The sequence below is a fragment of the Rhinoraja longicauda genome, chromosome 25, assembly GCF_053455715.1.
Source record: "Rhinoraja longicauda isolate Sanriku21f chromosome 25, sRhiLon1.1, whole genome shotgun sequence".
Lineage (NCBI taxonomy): Eukaryota > Metazoa > Chordata > Chondrichthyes > Rajiformes > Arhynchobatidae > Rhinoraja > Rhinoraja longicauda.
In genome coordinates, this window is record NC_135977.1 from 20,807,474 (window position 1) to 20,826,496 (window position 19,023).

The 19,023-nt window shown below is 44.2% G+C and overlaps 1 protein-coding gene across 3 annotated transcripts in view; it reads right to left on the bottom strand.

Moving 5' to 3' along the window:
• Positions 1–19,023, bottom strand: part of sh2b3 (SH2B adaptor protein 3) — a 141,034-nt gene that overhangs the window by 21,731 nt on the left and 100,280 nt on the right. For all 3 annotated transcript variants that reach the window (XM_078421588.1, XM_078421589.1, XM_078421587.1), the window contains exons 3-4: positions 10,388–10,489; positions 3,369–3,475 (exon numbers count right to left, since the gene is read on the bottom strand). In XM_078421588.1, the coding sequence (XP_078277714.1) occupies positions 3,369–3,475; positions 10,388–10,489 (209 nt within the window). The remainder of the gene's footprint in view (positions 1–3,368; positions 3,476–10,387; positions 10,490–19,023) is intronic.

Sequence of the window (19,023 nt, forward strand, 5' to 3'; positions counted from 1 at the left end):
CGGTGTTATTTACTCAGAGTAAACCTAAAAATCAGTTTCAAATAAAACGGTAATAAATCTCAATATCTAAGAATACTTCAAACGAATCCCTACATTTTCAATCCATATAGTATGAAGAATTTAAGAGTCATCAATTTAGCTCTGAATTTTGAGTATTTCCTTGGGCAGTTTACAATCCAATTAATTGGGTGATTAATGAAACGTTAATTTCTCCAATTTCAAGTAACACCTGCATTCCCTCCCCTCTCCCCGCCTCCCTCACCCTAGTTCTACTGTTGGCATCTTTGTATCCCTCTCGTTAACACACCTTCCCCAGCCAACAATGGGCCATTATGGGCTCCAACCTTCCTGAGCTATTGTTCTGGCTTTTTCTTGCCTCCAATTTATCCTCCCGCCTCAGCTTTCAGTCTGAAGAAGGACTCCGACCCGAAATGTCACCTATTTGTTTTCTACAGAGATGCTGCCTGACCTGCTGAGTTACTTCAGCATTTTGTCTCTATTTTGAGTATTTGGAAATACACCTTAGCATGGAAAATTAATGAATACCGCAAAACATTGCTCTTACTATCAGGAAGAAATGCCTTGACGTATGGAAGAATTATTTTAGTTTAGATTTAGTTTAGTTTAGTGATAAAGAGGGAAACAGGCCCTTCGGCCACTGAGTCCATGCCGACTAGCGATCCCCGTACACTAGCACTATCCTACACACTGGGAACAATTTTCAATTTTTTTACCAAAGCCAATTAACCTACAAACCTGTACGTCTTTGGCATGTGATAGGAAACCGGAGCACCTGGAGAAAACCCACACGGTCACTGGGAGAACGTACATACTCCATGCAGACAGCACTCATAGTCAGGATCAAACCCGGGTCTCCGGCGCTGTAAGGCGGCAACTCTACCGCTGCGCCACCGTGCCTCCCCTAGATTTGCATAAATTTGATTTGTGTAAAGTCGAATTTCGTTAAGTACAATCACCCATAACCCGTGCAGCCCCTGTGTGTTTAAATAACTCCATTCATGTCAGCCAGGTATTCCAGTTATAATTAACCCATTAACAGATTCTGAAGTGCAAATTGAAGATAGACTCAAAATGCTGCAGTACTCAACGGGACAGGCAGCATCTCTGGAGAGAGGAATGGGTGACGTTTTGGGTCGAGACTAAAGTTGACCCCATGGTTCGCTACCAGCGGATATTAACTGTCCTGGATTGATTCTTAATATACAGATTTGACGTGGGCTCGAAGGGCCAATGGCCTCCTCCTGCACCTATTTTCTCTGCTTCTATTTTCTATGAGAGGAGCTTGGCGATTTCAATCACCAAGAAAATGCCAGCACCCTAATCTCTATATAATGGTTCAGGGACTATGGAGTTCCATTGCAGGGTCTTGACCCAAAAGAGTGACAATTCTTCCTCCCCCCCCCCCCACCGGCTCCCCCCTCCCCCACTCATGCTGCTAGACCCACTACACTCCTTCAGCAGTTTGCCAGATTGTTTTTGCTCCAGATTCTAGTATCTGTAGCCTCTTGTCTCTCCAGTAACTCACTTCTCCTCAATAATTTCCCACTGATATCTCTCATCAACATCCATGGTCCGCGGCGATGATACCGACCTGCATATAAATATTATGGATGGGGCAGAGGGGCAGCTGAAGGCCCAGGTGACAATGTGGACACCACAGGTCAGCAATGTGCCAGAACCCACCAGCTCACTAACTTGGAGGGCTGGAGAATTTTCCAAGTTAAGGAGGCGTAAAGTCACAGAGGAACTGGGCAGATACATTAACATTTTGGACAAGCTCAAGTTGATAGAGGGTGGGAGATGGAGGGCATTCAGCAGGTTTGGAGATCAGAAGGTATGGATGAGGCTCCTGCAGCAGGTAAGCCAACACTCACTCCACAACACTACATCAGTGACGTTCCCTTGGACAAGTTGCAGGGGTGATCCAAAGCCCAGTATATTTATGTCTTCACAAACCAAAACAATCTTATTGACATTTGAAACGCTCTACCTGCTGTGTCTACTCATGTGATGTGATTACAATCAACATCTTCTTTAGAAAATTGAAAGTCATGTTATAAAGCACCAATGAACAGTAACAACTCGGGAACATAAATCTGATGACTAAACAGTGGCACGGGCATACTGCCTTTCTTCTAGGATATGGTTTTCCAGTAATTACTTGACTAATTTCCAAATGGAGTGCACTTTGGGACATCAATAGATTTTGACCAGATGCTCTACAAACAACATTTTTTTCTTTCCTTCCTTTCTCTGGTCCTGAATGTACATTTATGAATAATAGTTATTGCTGCTTCCAACTCAAAAACAGCTTCAGAATAAATACTTTTTCCCTTGCTTATCTTTTCAGACCAACTTGGCAACATGACTGAAACAAAGTTTGAATTTGGACCAGTACGTACAATTATCTATTCACAAACCCTACCTTAAAATCGAGTGAAAATTCTTGCAACGTATCAAGTTTGATGATCAAGTTTCCTTACTCCCACTGTGTGATTGAATTACTGACTTATGCATTCTTTCTACCATGCATTTTCTGGTTTCTGCTTATCATGTTAAAACAGGTAGAGTAAAACACAAGTGCTCAGAGACTCAGCAGGTCAGACAGCATCTGTGGAGAGAATGATAGCTGTTTTGGGCAGGACCCTTCTTCACTGAGAATGGGGGAAGAAAGCTGGAAAAGAGAGGTGGGAGTGGGACAAAGCCTGGCAAGTGACAGGTGGATACAGGTGAAGGGGGTTTGGATTGGCAGATGGGTGAAATAAGTGGCAAAGGGTAGAGGCGAAAAGGAGACAAAAGGCCGCCAGATACAGAGAGGAGACGAGGAGTGAAATGTAAAGATGGAGGGAGGGATATGGATGGAAGGAGAAAGAGGGGGAATAAAATGGGAGACATAGATGCACAGAAATGTACATGCTGGTTTACAAACAAAAACAGAGTATTGGAGTGACTTAGCAGTTCAGGCAGCATCTATGGAGAACATGGATAGGTGCCGTTTCGGGTCAGGACTGATGGGAGACCCGGATGTGGGAGATGAGTATATGAAGGAGGGCAGGGGAAAGAGTAGGGCCACTAGGGGAGTGGGTCTGGTCAATGAAGGGATAAATGGATGCACACGGGGGTAGGAGGGCGTGTTGGTGGGGGGGGGGCCTTGCTTATAATAATTCGGAGCACAGGCTGAATGTCCTCTAGCCCAAGGAGTTACCAAAAGGAAGAAAAATAGAAATCTTGAGTCCGTCAGAGACCCGGCAGTGTTCTGTATGTAATCCTGCACCTGAGGGAATGTCATTTGGAACAAGACATTTCAACACTGACATGCTAAAATGAAAGAATAATAATAGTCTTACCATGAATTTATGCATTCTCTGATATTTGTCGTCCACAGGTTCAACTGCTGATCATTGAGAGCCTCAAAGATGACTTCCAAGTAACTTTTAACCTGGACCTGCAGAATCTGTATTTGAAGAAAAAAACACCAAGATTCACCGAGGGAAAAAAATAGTCATTGCTCAATCGAGACCACAGACTCCATCTCATCTCAGGGTCTTCCGACTTTAGAGATACAGTGCGGAAATAGGCCTTCAGTACATAGAGTCCGAATAGTGACCCCCGTACAGCAACACCGTCCCACTAACACTGGGGACAATTTAACAATTTTACTGAAGCCAATTAACCGACAAACCTGCATGTCTTTCGAATGTGGGAGGAAACTGGAGCACCCGGAGAAACCCCACGCGGTCACAAGGAGAACGTATAAACTCCGTACAGACAGCACCCAAAGTCAGGATCAAACCCGGGTCCGTGACACTGTAAGGCAGCAACTCCACTGCTGCGCCACCATGCCGCACCCTTTCCACGTCCAGTCTGGGGAATGCTACTTCATTCTTCTAAATTCTAAAGAAAACAGGTTGGGTAATCTGCAAACTATCCAGGAGTATTGCTATAACCTGAAAAACAGTTAGTCCTCTTCACTGGCTCAAGGCTCGTTCTTCAAGACATCTAGTGGTGAGTTAGTTTAGTGTAGATTTAGATTAGGTTTGGAGGTACAGCATGGAACCAGGTCCTTCAGCCCAACGAGTCCATACTGTCCATCGATCACCCACTCACACTTGTTCAATGTTATCCCACTTTCACATCCACTTAATACACACTGGGGGCAATTTACAGAGGCCAATTTACAGAGGGTGGGAGGAAACCGGAGCACCCGGAGGAAACCCATGCGGTCACAGGGAGAATGTGCAAACTCCACACAGACAGCACCCGAGGTCTGGATCGATCCCGGGTCTCTTGCACTGTGAGGCAGTGGGCGGCTGTGCCAACCAGGCTTCCTTTCTCCACTCAGGAACTCAGCCTGATAAATAGCCCCCTCAACACTGTGCTGAAACACCTACTGAGAGTGTTTGATTGCACCACGCTATTCAGTCACCAACTAACCCTCCCTCTGATCCTGTGCACACTCAACTGACCTCTACACCGAACAACAGTGAGCTTATGTACAACTGGATCCTGCCTCAGCATTGCAAAGCACCCATGCCAACAGTCAGAAATATAATGTATAGTAAACCCTCGTTATTACAGACCATTGGGGGGGGGGGGGGGGGGGGGGGGAGGGGGTGAGGTGTGTCCGTTATTGCAGATTGTCCACTATAACTGAATGAGGAATTATCGAGTAATAGAGTGTCATGGTATAAGTAATAGAGACAAAGAACTACGGATGCTGTCACAAAGTGCTGGAGTAATTCAGCAGGTCAGGCAGCATCTCTGGAGAACATAGATAGGTGAGGCTTCGGATCAAGACCCTTATTCAGACTCTGGGTCTGGAACTTGGCCTGGAATCCTGGTGAGTTGGAGGCCGGGGGAGAGGCGAGGATCGGCGGAGTCATTGGTCACGGCCACAGGGGGCCAGAGTGGAGGTAAGGGTTGGCGGAGGGGGCAAAAGCAGCTGAGGAAGCTGTGTGGGCTGGCGTTGGCAGCCCGGCCTAGCAGTGGAGATCGGTAGGTCCGTCCGCTATTGTAGAAATCCCTGGGATGGCGGGACTTTCATATGAGGAAAGACTGGATAGACTGGGCTTGTACTCGCTGGAATTTAGAAGACTGAGGGGGGATCTTATAGAAACATATAAAATTCTTAAGGGGTTGGAGAGGCTAGATGCGGGAAGATTGTTCCCGATGTTGGGGGAGTCCAGAACCAGGGGTCACAGCTTGAGGATAAGGGGGAAGTCTTTTAGGACCGAGATGAGAAAACATTTCTTCACACAGAGAGTGGTGAGTCTGTGGAATTCTCTGCCACAGAAGGTAGTTGAGGCCAGTTCATTGGATATATTTAAGAGGGAGTTAGATGTGGCCCTTTTTGATAAAGGGATCAGGGGGTATGGAGAGAAGGCAGGTACAGGCTACTGAGCTGGATGATCAGCCATGATCATATTGAATGGCGGTGCAGGCTCGAAGGGCCGAATGGCCTACTCCTGCACCTATTTTCTATGTTTCTAAATCCATTATAAAGAGGTCCGTAATAATGAGTTTACCGTTATCGCTTGGATATTTTTACAAATTGAACAGATACTCTTTGAGACTGGGTTCAAATGGTGCAGATTTTCAGAGGAACTATGGAAGAGTCCCTGACCTGTAAAATTGACTGGCTTCTCTTTCCACAGAGGAGTTCTTCCAGGATTCTGTGTTATAGACAATAGACAATAGGTGCAGGAGTAGACCATTCGGCCCTTCGAGCCAGCACCGCCATTCAATGTGATCATGGCTGATCATTCTCAATCAGTACCCCGTTCCTGCTTTCTCCCCATACCCCCTGACTCCGCTATCCTTAAGAGCTCTATCTAGCTCTCTCTCAGAGAATTGGCCTCCACTGCCCTCTGAGGCAGAGAATTCCACAGATTCACAACTCTCTGACTAAAAAAGTTTTCCCTCATCTCTGTTCTAAATGGCCTACCCCTTATTCTTAAACTGTGGCCCCTGGTTCTGGACTCCCCCAACATTGGGAACATGTTTCCTGCCTCTAACATGTCCAACCCCTTAATAATCTTATACGTTTCGATAAGATCCCCTCTCATCCTTCTAAATTCCAGTGTATACAATCCTAGTCGCTCCAGTCTTTCAACATATGACAGTCCCGCCATTCCGGGAATTAACCTAGTAAACCTACGCTGCACGCCCTTATTGTTGCAAAGGCAACAATTACTATATAAAGCAGTTGCTCTGGGGCAATTGCCTCGTTCTTCTCTCTCACTGACCTGCCGAGTGTTTCCAGCATTTCTTATCCATCATGTCTCGTTTTTTTTAGCTTTCAATGTAAAATGCCGATTGAATTGTAGACTTGCAGATGATTTGTTTGCGATTTTGCCCTGGGCGTTCTTTTTAGTTTATTCTTACGCATTGCTTGATCATTTAGCATTGAGACAATTTAATTAGGTAACTGTTGGAATGAAAGAAATGTAATGTGCTCTCACGGGCGTTTCAGATGAGGCTTTAGTGCAAAGCCCAAGGCTGGGGAGATGAGGTTTTTGAAGTTGTCAGGAAACGTTGAAGCTCAGGAGTACTGAGAGTTATAAAATGCCTTTTGACTTTTATAGCATTCTAATTTGCAGCATAAATGTTTTAGGGTCAGTGATGGAAGCATCTTCTATGGGACCCAGTGGGGCATGAAGTGAGTGGGTGGCTCGATGGCTAAGTCAGTGGTTGGTGATGTTCTGTGCTCCTTCATGCTCCTGTTCAGTGCTGGAGTAACTCAGCAGGTCAGGCACCATCTCCGCAGAACATGGGTAGGTGATATGTCGGGTTGGGACCCTCCTTTAGATTCAAGGGGTAAGGGAAGGAAGGGAGGGAGTGGTGCTGAGGTAACGCTTGGATCGGCAATGACCTCGTGAGGCTGACCAGCTCCTATTTTCAAAGTGCTTCACAAAGTAGAGAATCATTGCTGGGGCTGTTGACCTGACTGAAGGCAGTAACCGCTTCACCCGCCGAGTCAATGGACTTGGAGGAGCTTCATGGGGCACGGCCTTCTATCTGGAAGGAGCTTCAGAGCGCCACCTAGACTGGCTGTGGCACACCAGCTCCACCTGGTGGCCTTCAGTTGCGGTGTGACAAGCATATGCTGACATTGGAGCAAATAAACTAACTGCTGAAGGGACTCAGCATGTCAAGCAGCAACAGTGGTGATCGCAATTGTCCACATTTTACTTCAAGACTGCATGTGCTGACATTTGCTTTTCCCCATTTAACTGTATTTATACTTTTAGACTTTTAGAGATGCAGCGTGGAAACATTTCCTTCGGCCCATCAGGTCCAGGCCAACCAGCGATCACCCAGTATACTTGCACTATCCTACACATTAGGGACAATTTACAATTTCTTTACCGAAGCCGATTAACGTACAACTACCGTGGCCTCCATAATGTTTGGGACAAAGACCCATCATTTATTTATTTGTTTCTGTACTCCACAATTTGAGATTTGTAATAGAAAAAATCACATGTGGTTAAAGTGCACATAGCCAGATTTTAATAAAGGCCTTTTTAATACATTTTGGTTTCACCGTTTATACATAGTCCCCCCCATTTCAGGGCACCATAATGTTTGGGACACAGCAATATCATGTAAATGAAAGTAGTCATGTTTAGTATTTTGTTGCATATCCTTTGCATGCAATGACTGCTTGCAGTCTGCGATTCATGGACATCACCAGTTGTTGGGTGTCTTCTCTGGTGATGCTCTGCCAGGCCTGTATTGCAGCCATCTTTAGCTTATGCTTGTTTTGGGGGCTAGTCTTTTAGCTTTGAAAAACTCCTTTGTTGCTTTAACAGTATGTTTGGGATCATTGTCTTGCTGTAGAACGAACTGCCGGCCAGAGTTTTAAGGCATTTGTTTGAACTGGAGCAGATAGGATGTGTCGATACATTTCAGAATTCATTATGCTACTACCCTCAGCAGTTGTATCATCAATGAAGATAAGTGAGCCAGTAACTTTAGCAGCCATACATGCCCAGGCCATAACACCCCCACCACCGTCCTCACTCTTCAGGGAATGGGGGTTCCCCTCTTCCATTATAGATGAGACCCTCACGGTATCCTCAATATCTTGCAGCTCTGCTCTTGCTCCCCCTCCCCCCATTCGTAACAGGGATAGAGTCCCTCTTGTCCTCGCCTTCCACCCCATCAGCCGTCGCATGCAGCACATAATCCTCCAACATTTTCGCCACCTCCAATGGGATCCCACCATTAGCCACATCTTCCCATCTCCACCCCTTTCCGCAGAGACCATTCCCTCCGCAACTCCCTAGTCAACTCGTCCCATCCCACCCAAACCACCCCCACCCCAGGTACTTTCCCCAGCAACCACAGGAGGTACAACACCTATCCCTATACCTCCCCCTTCAACTCTGTCCACGGACCCCGACAGTCTTTCCAGGTGAGGCAGCTTCACTTGCACCTCCTCCAACCTGTCTACTGAATCCGCTGTTCCATGTGTGGATTCCTGCATATCGGCGAGACCAAGCGCAGGCTCGGCGATCTTTTCACTGAATACCTCTGCTCAGTCCACCTTAAACCCACCTGATCTCCCAGTTGTTTAACACTTTAACTGCTCCCCACCTCCATTCCCGCACTGACCTTTCTGTCCTCCATTGTCAAGAATGAGGCCCAGCGCAAATTGGAGGAGCAGCACCTCATATTTCACTTGGGCAGCTTACACCCCCAGCTGTATGAACATTGACTTCTCCAACTTCAAATAGCCCTTGCTTTCCCTCTCTCTCCATCCCCTCCCCCTTCCCAGTTCTCCAACCAGTCTTACTGTCTTCGACTACATTTTATCTCTGTTTGCTTTGTTGTTACCTTCTCCCAACTCGCAGTGATCTATTCTACATTTTCCTTGATCTGCATTCCCTTTGTCCTGTTTTCACACCTTACAAGTCTTTACAGGAAGCAGGGTGGGAAGAAATATAGTCTAGATAGCTATGGGAGTCAGTGGGTTTCTACAGCCACCCTTGTACCGTCTTCCAGAAATCAGGATGAAAGCTTGCCAGAGGTTCAATGAACAGCATCTTATTAAATTAGTTGCACCCCAATAATTTTCCATCACTTAATCAGGTTGGGGATCCTCCATTGGATGGATTATGTAGAGTCTCATGCAGGACAATTTTTGGCTCTTCACACATTGATCAGATTCACTCACATGGTATTTTATCTGAAACATATTTCATATACAAGTAGTTCAAAGCCTATGATTTTATCACAATCTCCTGTTGGACAAATTACTAAATATTTGAAGTATCATGATATAGAATGCAGTTTTTTGGCCTTCACAGCATAGAGGATATCAGGGTGTAAAATACCTGGAGCACACAACACCTATGCCAGGATCGAATCAAACCTCCCAGTTAAAAAGGTCTTGTTTTTTCTTATCTGTATTTCTTATCATTCATTTTGAATTTCCACAGTTTTCTCATAGCTGTAGCCAATAAAACAGGGTTATTCAACCCAGTTATTCCCACAATTTATACAGCCACATGTTCCCTCCAATGTGCGGGGAGGAACTGCAGATGCTGGTTTATACCGAAGATAGACAGAAAATGCTGGAGTAATTCAGCGGGTCAGTCGGCATCTGTGGAGAAAACTCCAATGTTATTTAATGGGTGAGGTGACAACTCTCACAGGCCAAAGACTGATCTATAAAACCGAAATATCCAAAGAATATGTTTATAATATTGCAAATCCTTCAGGCAACACTCCTTCGTCAGGCTGCTTTTGGCATTAGCACTGGGCTGTGCCGACTGTGCAGCCTTGCAACTGGAGATCTCGCCCCTCATCCATAGGACTGAGGAGGGGCTGGTAAATCTCACACATCGTGATGGCCAAGCCTGGCATGCTGAACCAAACCCTCCTTGAAGAAAATCCCCCCAGTTAGTGACCCGGAATGTGCTGAAACTGCAGAAATAAATTTTGGAGATAGACGAACTGGCACCAAAATGCACTTGAATGAAAGCTTGTCATAAAAAATATCATAAAGGATTTCAGAATGCTGAGGTGGGGTGTTGCAATTAAAATATTTGTGGTTTGGTGACAATAGGCTATGACGCATGTCAAGGGACGATCGTAAACCGATGTCTCCCGCACAATCATTTCACAATTCAACTGATATTATCAGGGACTGCTTATCATTAAAGGGTTCGTTTGTTAACCCCTATTTTGAGTTCTTTATGGTAACAACCATTTCAGTTCCAGTGATTGGGAAAATTAAGAATTCAAAACGGTCGAAACAGGGAAATTCAATAGGATGCCACTTTTTAAAGGCTCCGTTAACAATGTCCAATACAGCTCCATCATTTCATGCAGTCACTAGATAGCTACTGGCACTCACCTTCAGTACAAATGTGTTTATGTTATCTGGCATCTCGAGCTGCGTGCATGTTCTTATCTCTGTAATTGCAGAACACGGAGTACTGTGCTTCGGTTTGGAGCACTACAAAAAAAAGCACACAAATAGAAATATATAAATACATGTTTATTACAAGATTTACATCTCCTAGTTATTGCGATCAAACTCCAGTATTTTACCTTGATCCATCTTTGAGCCCCTAAAGTTGTCCTGATTTCTGGCTGCGCTCTCTCTCCCTCTCTCTCTCTGCAATAGCTATAATGTTTACTCTAATGTGGCAAGGAATGAGAACCACCCAAGAGAAAATATTGCTGTGGGCATGGGAATTCACCTGATAAAAAGCACATCACTAAACATTTATGTCGAGTTTGGTTCAGTTTTTGTACAAACGAGGGATGCAATAAGCAGCTGGAAGCTTCTCCCCTGATGAATGATGGGATTCCTATCACGGTGCATCTGGCGAAGCAGAGATATGTGAATACCTTGAAACAAGTGAAGCAAGGAGAGAGAGCAGCAGTAAATGGGGACTGACTGTGTTGACTGAGCAGGTCGTGCTCTTACTAATCTATTACTGGCTCGGAAGTCAGGTCTGAAAATACATCTTGAGACAATGTTGGCCAGGACTCAACTGCACACGAGGCCTGTGGAAAGTCATCACACAATTACAATGCTCTAGAATTCCTATTAAATGGCTACCACATTAGTAACAGCCGATGAATAGAATGGCATGTTCAAATGTTCAAAAGTCACGGCTTGCTGATGCATATATGTCCTGATTTCCGCTTGGCAGACCCGAGGGGATATTTAAGTTCCCAGCTGTGCGAGGGCGATAAAGAAACAACTACAACCCTTTGCCGCTACAAATATTGCTGTCATAAAGCTGCTGTCTTTGGAAGTTAGCAAGCCTGCCTGTCAGTAATGTAGTTAAAAGTGGCCACACAGGCACTCAGAAAGGCCAATGCATCATTAAACACATCATCACCATGGAAACCATTTTAAGCCTTCGGTGATGCACAAATCATCCAGATGGTTAGCGGTTAACAGGTAGGCGTACATTCTCTCCTTCTCTCCATCAAACGACTCACTTGCCACTTAGACTAATTTATAAAGTCTAACCAGGCAACTCTGCAGAATCTCTACATGATACCCAACATAAATAAAGTAATATTTCAAGTTGTTGATCATACACAGAATACATTTTTAAAGAATGGGGAGTTGGGGAAACAGCTTTTTCCGAGTTCCCTTCAGATCTTTAATTGCAGGGTTTATGACTGGACCTGGTGTGCACCAGGTCACAGCTCTCAAAGTGCCTGCACCTTTTGGCACACTGTGCAAAGTGATTTGGAAAATGCACATAGTTCTGCAAAAGGTTAAAAACTGAACAAGTTTGATGACAATGGTTTGAATTTTGGGAGTGAAGGTGGCATATCACCCATGTCACAACACGACATTTTGCTTTAGCATTAGAATTCCAAACAGTGGAGTAACCATGTAAGAAATACCCTGTCATTTTCCTGTCAAATACCCAGTCAAAATTCATCAGCTGCATCTTTACAGGGAGCAGTTTATAAATTTATAAATAACAAAAAGCATATTTGTTCATGGAGATTAGGTATAAATTATTCACAAGATCAAACAATTGCTGAAAAGTGAAGTAATAAAACAAAAGGAGGCAGACCCAAGGAACTGCAGATGCTGGAATCTTGAGTAAAACACAAAGTGCTGGAGTAACTCAGCAGGTCAGGCAGCATCTGTGGAGGGAATGGACAGACAGCATTTTGGGTCAGGACCAGTCTTCAGACTCGGAAGAAGGGTCCGGACCCAGAATGTAACATATCCATGTTCTCCAGAGACGCTGCATGGCCCGCTGATTACACCAGCAATTTGTGTTTTAATAAAAAGAAGCAGCCTTTCTCTTGTATATTTTCAATTCTTGCAAGTCGCAAAATATTTACCCCATGAATGAAACAGTAGCTGCCCCAAGTGGAAACCCAATGGCTACTGTAAACCCTCAGGCCTCACCACCAGAGCAGAGACTGATTGATATCTGGAAAACAAACAGGTTTGCTACTAACTAACCTCCGCTATATCATACTGTCGACGAGGCACCCTGCAAAACACAGACTGCTTCCATTGACAGGTTTCTCCTGGGATAAGGAAAGCAGACGTTCATGATGAGCTGTTAAGAGTTATGGGGAGAAAGCAGGAGGATAGGGTTGAGAGGCAAAGATAGATCAGCCATAATTGACTGGTGGAGTAGACTTGAAGGGCCGAATGGCCTAATTCTGCTCCTAGAACTTATGAACCTAAGACAATCATCTTCAGTTCAATAAACTGTCTGAGGATCAAGATCCCAAATGCAGACCACAACTCAGGGTCCATGCAGCAGGAGCGATCTCAGCCGAGACACAGATACCGACCGCTTGCACCTCAGCAGGATGACAGAAGTGACACTGGGTGTTCCTCTCCCAGCACCGAGGCTCCAACTACTCAGCCAGCTTTCCCATCACTCACATGCCCACCATCAGCCTCTTTAACCTGGCCCAAATTCCTTCATGCCTAGAGATTACAATTGGAGAAGTGATTCAAGAATGCTCTCAGTCTCCATGACAAAAGGCCAACACTCTGACACGTGGGAATCCCCGGACACGATCTAAGCGGAGGAGGAGCATGGGCGATGGCACCGAGAACAGAGACCGTTTGTTGAGGACACACCAGCTCGTATACCCGATGCAAGGAGCTCGCCAGCTCGCCAACGGCCCACCCACCTGTGGCGGAGTCTGCATGTCCCACCGTGACCAACAGTAATACAAGTCATTCTCCATCCCCAGGGGCTGCCCAGGAAGGCTAGAAGATAAACAGCACTGCTACAGGGCTACTTCAACAACCCATCTCCAAACCATGACCTCCATCATCCAGCCCAAGGCCAATAGGTGCATAATCGAAAAGTTATAAAACTCCACACCGTACATCTGCAACAATCTAAACGCATGATAGAGTGGCACAGCACAGAGAGACCATTTGGCCCAACACGCCTCTGCTAGCTCAATTACGCAACTAACTAATTCCACTAGATCAAACATCTAATCCATTCAACCACAGCAGTGTAAATATGGTCCCAAAAGTTATCTTATGAAATTTATATTAATTTGATAAAAGAGCGCTGCCATTAACAGAGCCATACCCTCGACTTCTTTTAAAGTTTTGTTGTTAAAATGCTCAACTAAAAGTTGGGAATTAAGGTTTTTGATCAAATTCTATCTTTGAAAGCACAGTGTACAGAAATTAATTCAGCATAAAAGAATTGATTTAGTTGCAGCAATAAATTCTATTGAAACGAGAAATTATAGATGCTGGAATCTTGAGCAAAACTCGAAGTGCTGGGGGAACTCAGCGGGTCAGGCAGCATCTGTGGAGAGAATGTTTTGTGTTTTGCTCAAGATTCCAGCATCTGAAAATTTGGGTCAGGACCCTTCTTCAGATTCTATTGAGACATTGTTGTAGAAAATGCTCATAATAGCGGAGATAGACTGAAGAAGGCTTCCGACCCAAAACGTCACCTGTTCCTTTTCTCCGGAGATGCTGCCTGACCCGCTGAGTTGCTCCGTGTCTATCTTCGGTATAAACCAGCATCTGCAGTTCCTTCCCATTCATAATAGCGGGCCAACTGATGGAAGATCATAGTCTGAAAATATTGTATATTTTTGTCCACAGAGGCTGGAATTGCTATGCAGTTCTAGTTTTTATTTCATGATACAAAACTCAGAATAATTAGTTAACAACCACTGAAGATGTTAAAGTTAATGCTTATATCAAGATTTGGGGATCTATACTAGTCTGAAGAAGGGTCTCGACCCGAAACGTCGCCCATTCCTTCTCTCCTGAGATGCTGCCTGACCTGCTGAGTTACTCCAGCATTTTATGAATAAATACCTTCGATTTGTACCAGCATCTGCAGTTATTTTCGTACACTATACTATATAGTGTTTAGCAACAGTATACAAATCTTTCTGTTTATAGTTGATCTGGCTGCTGGAGGGTTGGAGCTTCTATTTTATGACAGGTTTATGGGCTTTGTTTTGGAGATCATGTTCAATTACTCTGCCTACGTGCAAGACTGAGCTATGTCACAGCTTCCAGGGTCATGAGCTGACGGCACAACCCGAGAATTCAGAATGTCATTTACGGAAAGTCCAAAAGGGCTGCTCTCAAGGTGAAACTTTAAAATTTGCAAGTTTCTCCCAACAAGTTCAGGAGGAAAATGATGTAGAGAAGAGGGAGAGAACAAAAGATCAGCATTATTCAGTCACATAGAATGTATAGCACAGGAACAAGCCCATCAGCCCACAACGCCCGTGCCGAACATGATGCCAAGCTAATTTCCTCTGCATGCACATGATCCATACCCTCAATTCCCTGCATATCCATGTGCTGACCCAAAAGCTTCTTAAATGCCATTATTGTATCTGCTTCCATCACCACCCCTGGCAGTGCGTTCCAGGCACCCACTGCTCTGTAAAAAAACAAACTTGTCCCCCGATGCTAATGGCTTCTGAACAGCGAGCGCATCAGTACTACCAGAGTCATGGCTAACACAATATCCGCACAACACGCAAACATCCCTGCTTTTCCAACCAGCATTCTTCCCTCAACTCCTTAAAATAAAGTAAAGGCTCCATCAATCTCATTGTTCATGTAAAGCAAAAAAAAAGGCTGATTTGCTTGCGTAACAGTTTGCATTGGAGACAAGGCACTGGTGATGCTTCTGAGAAGCACCCAGTTCCTTTTTCCTTTAACATTTTGTGAAATATTAGTCAATGACCGCAATGAAGCCAGGTCTAAATTAAGAATGACTATGAGTGTTCAACAATCTATAAAGGAGGTCTTTCTTAATTTCCCTGGGAAATTCCTCTTTCTCAATATTTTTCTGAATAAGAATTATTGCAGCACAACCACCTAGCCCACAAACCCAAATACCACTTAGTGTTTTTCCATTTAATCGCTGAAATGTTCTATTACATCTTTGGTAACAGGCCATTCGGCCCACCACATCCACACTAACCAAAGGCCCCCCATTGTAGTTAAGCCTATCCCCCCAGCACTTGGCCCATGGCCTTCCATGCCGAGGTGATTTGCAAACGTGTCGAGATGCTGTTTAAATTATGTCAGATTCTCTCGCTCTATACCATCCATTAAGAATGTTCACCAGTGGGGTGAGGAATATCGACTGTGTACCAGAACATCTAAATATGGGAGGAATTTAGAAGGACATGCAGATGCTGGTTTACACAAAAGGACACAAAGAGCTGGAGTAACTCAGCGGGTCAGGCAGCAGTTCTGGAGAACAAGGTAGGTAACGTTTCGGGTCGGGACCCTTCTAGGAAAACATCTTCAAAGTAGGCGTAGCTTTACGAGACTGACCCCTGAGATACTCCAGTATTTTGTGTCCCTAAATATGGGGGGGGGGGATTACTGTACTTAGTCAGGGGATGGTTTGGAAAGGTATTACAAGATTTGGGGATCTATACTAGCGTTAAGTAACTGTAGATAAATCTTCCTGTTTATAATTTAGGGTTGTGGTTAGGTTTCCAATCAAACGGGCTACTCTACGTCAGAGGCAAGTCATATAGCACAGAAATTGGTCCTTTCTTGGAAATAGAAACAAGGAACTGTAGATGCTGGTTTACCAAAAAAGACACAAAGTAATGGAGTAACTCAGTGGGTCAGGCAGTATCTTCAGACTGATGAAGGGTCCCAACCCGAATCGTCACCTATCCATATTTCCAGAGATGTTGCATGACCTGTTAAGTTACTCCAGCATTTTCAGTCCTTTCTTGGAAAGGCAAGGTCTCAGTCACAATGTTACCACCTTTTATATTGACGCACAGAACAGCACAGCACAGGAATCGGTCCTTCGGCCCACAATGGCTGGGCCGAACTGATGCCAATACCAACTCTCATCTGCAATTCGCATACAACCCAATAAATGATTGTGCGTGTGTTTGTGTAGGTGTGCACAGGTCCCTTTGTGTTTGCATGCAACTCTATCCTATGATCATAGCTATGACTGCAACAATTGGATCGCTTTGCAGCTCATTTCAGTGCACAATGGGAACATCCATCACAATCCATTCAGCAGATAGATATTGGCAAGAGATGAATGTAATTTTGATGGCACGGGTAAATATTTTATGAAACATTTGCACTTAGTCAAATAACTGTAGTGTATAATAATTTCAAAATTCAATAAATTAATAGGCATAATACAAGATAGCATTCATCGTGCAAAAACCTATGCCCGCAGTGCAGTCCAAGACAGTTCATACAAGATCATTTTTGCTAAGGTACGGTTATTGTTGCGTCGTATTTAAGAGCCTGAAGATTGCCAGGAAGAAGCTATTCTTCACCCTGGGGCTCATTAGTATTTACTGTAGTATTTGTCATTAGTATATGGTGCACTGTTTACTCTGTGAGCTTCATGTGAGCAAGGAATTTCACTGCACCCTGGTGTACATCATAATAAACAAATCTATTTTTTCATAAGCACGTCTAAGTAATAGATGTTAATCAGTCATTCAATCGGCGGAGTGGAGCTCAGTCCTGTCCTCGCCAGATGTGTGTGCTTTGACCTTCAATAAAAGGCTGCCAGTAAGTCATTAGGAGCAAGGGCAGTGTTGGCATCACTATCTCCTCTGTAGTTCCGCAGGGCAAACAGGCTGCTGACACCTCTCAGATTTGCACCACTGATCAGGTACAGATTGACTTACAACCGGCAATCACTGGGAAAGTTATGAACAAGGCCACTGTTTTCAACAAGCATTAGTGGCAGCACCAGGTGCTGGGAATCAATGGCCAAAGCACTTAAAATGATGTTACCATGTCTTTACAACTCAATGTATCAAAACTCATTATTGGTGTATAGGAAATTGAAGTGACTCTATATGTCTCGTCAACTGTCCCAACAAAATTCGATGAATTCTCTCGGATGGGACGATCAAGAGGGTGAATAATAGTACAGAGTAAAATCCGCCACGACTACTTGCAACAAAATGTGAGTACTATACGATGACAAAAAAACATACATTTGAACAAGCTTTTGTGCAACCTGGGGATCTCTTCCAATGTGAACACTGCATTACCTACAACCCTGTACAGCCTTGCTGAAATCACCATCACATCCTACTTTCACACCTATTCCATCAATTCAAAGCCAGCATTTTCTTATGCATTTGGATTAGCACTTTTAAACTTGAGGTACTTTCATTAAACCAAGCTTGGAAAACCTGTGGGAGCTCAAGAGCTTCTTCACGAAGCCTGACTTGGAGGTAATAAGAAAATAATGGTCATTTACATGTGGCCTTTGATGGTAATCAACATCAGTATAAAATCTTAACAAGCCCAGTGATGCAGCAGTAGAGCTGCTGCCTTGCAGCGCTACAGACCCGGGTTCGATCCTGACCACTGATGTTGTCTGGTGCGACTTTGTATGTCTTCCCTGTGACCGTGTGGGTGTGCTCTGGTTTCCTCCCACACTCTCAAGATGTACAGGTTTGTAGGTAAATTGGCTTTGGTAAGTTGTAAAATGGTCCCTAATGTGCTAGCATTCAGGGTGATCACTGGTCGGCATGGACTCAGTGGGCTGAAGGGCCTGTTTCCACACTGTGTCACTAAAGTCTAAAAATGTATTTTGTGGGCTGAAAGGCACTAGATTCCTCTGTTACCAACTTTGGTTTGGCATGGTAGGAACAATGGCCGGCATCATCTTCCATTCACTTTGGAAAGGCAGCATCTGAATGCATTTAACAGTTGTTTCAGATACTCACCTCAAACACAGACTAGCTATACATTTGACCTGGAGTCAGTTACTAAATTTTGGCATTAACACATGGGCAACGCATCAACATTTCATACTCTCTCATACATTCATTTTAGTTTCTGCGGATATCTCAGCATGTTTTGCAAATGATTGTACTGTTAACACAATATGTATCTTTGAGTTTTTATGGTGGAAATTAAGTGCTCTTATTATCGTTAAGTAAAACATTACCACATTGTATGTCACATATGAAAATACTTTAATACCTTAGCAACATGGTGTGTCTCAACCAAATTACTTTTAGACTCGTTGCCTGGATATGCTACACATCACTGCCATCACAGCACCCAGAAATGCTACACATCACTGCCATCACATCACCCAGAGCACATTGGCACTTCATGGCAATCACGATGAATTCCCAGGAATTAAAATACTTGTAGAATTGGTATTAAAAGGGATCGCTACAAAACGTTCATCACATCCAACAGGTAGATAATTTACATTTGGGCAGACAAAATGTAGAAACAAGGAACTGCAGATGCTGGTTTACAAGAAAAAGACACAAAGTGCTGGAGTTAGGCAACATTACTAGAGAACATGGATAGGTGAAGTTCCAGGTCGGGATCATTCTCCAGAGCCTGGGCAGACACCGATTTCTTTTTATTGGTGTTTGGAGCGAAGGGAAGGGGAAATTCAAAGAAATCTCAAACTCACAAACAGAACCTACAAACACAGTGTGTAAGTGCTTTACTTTTGAATATAGGGCACTGTAGCATGTTTAGCTCAAAAGTAAATCATC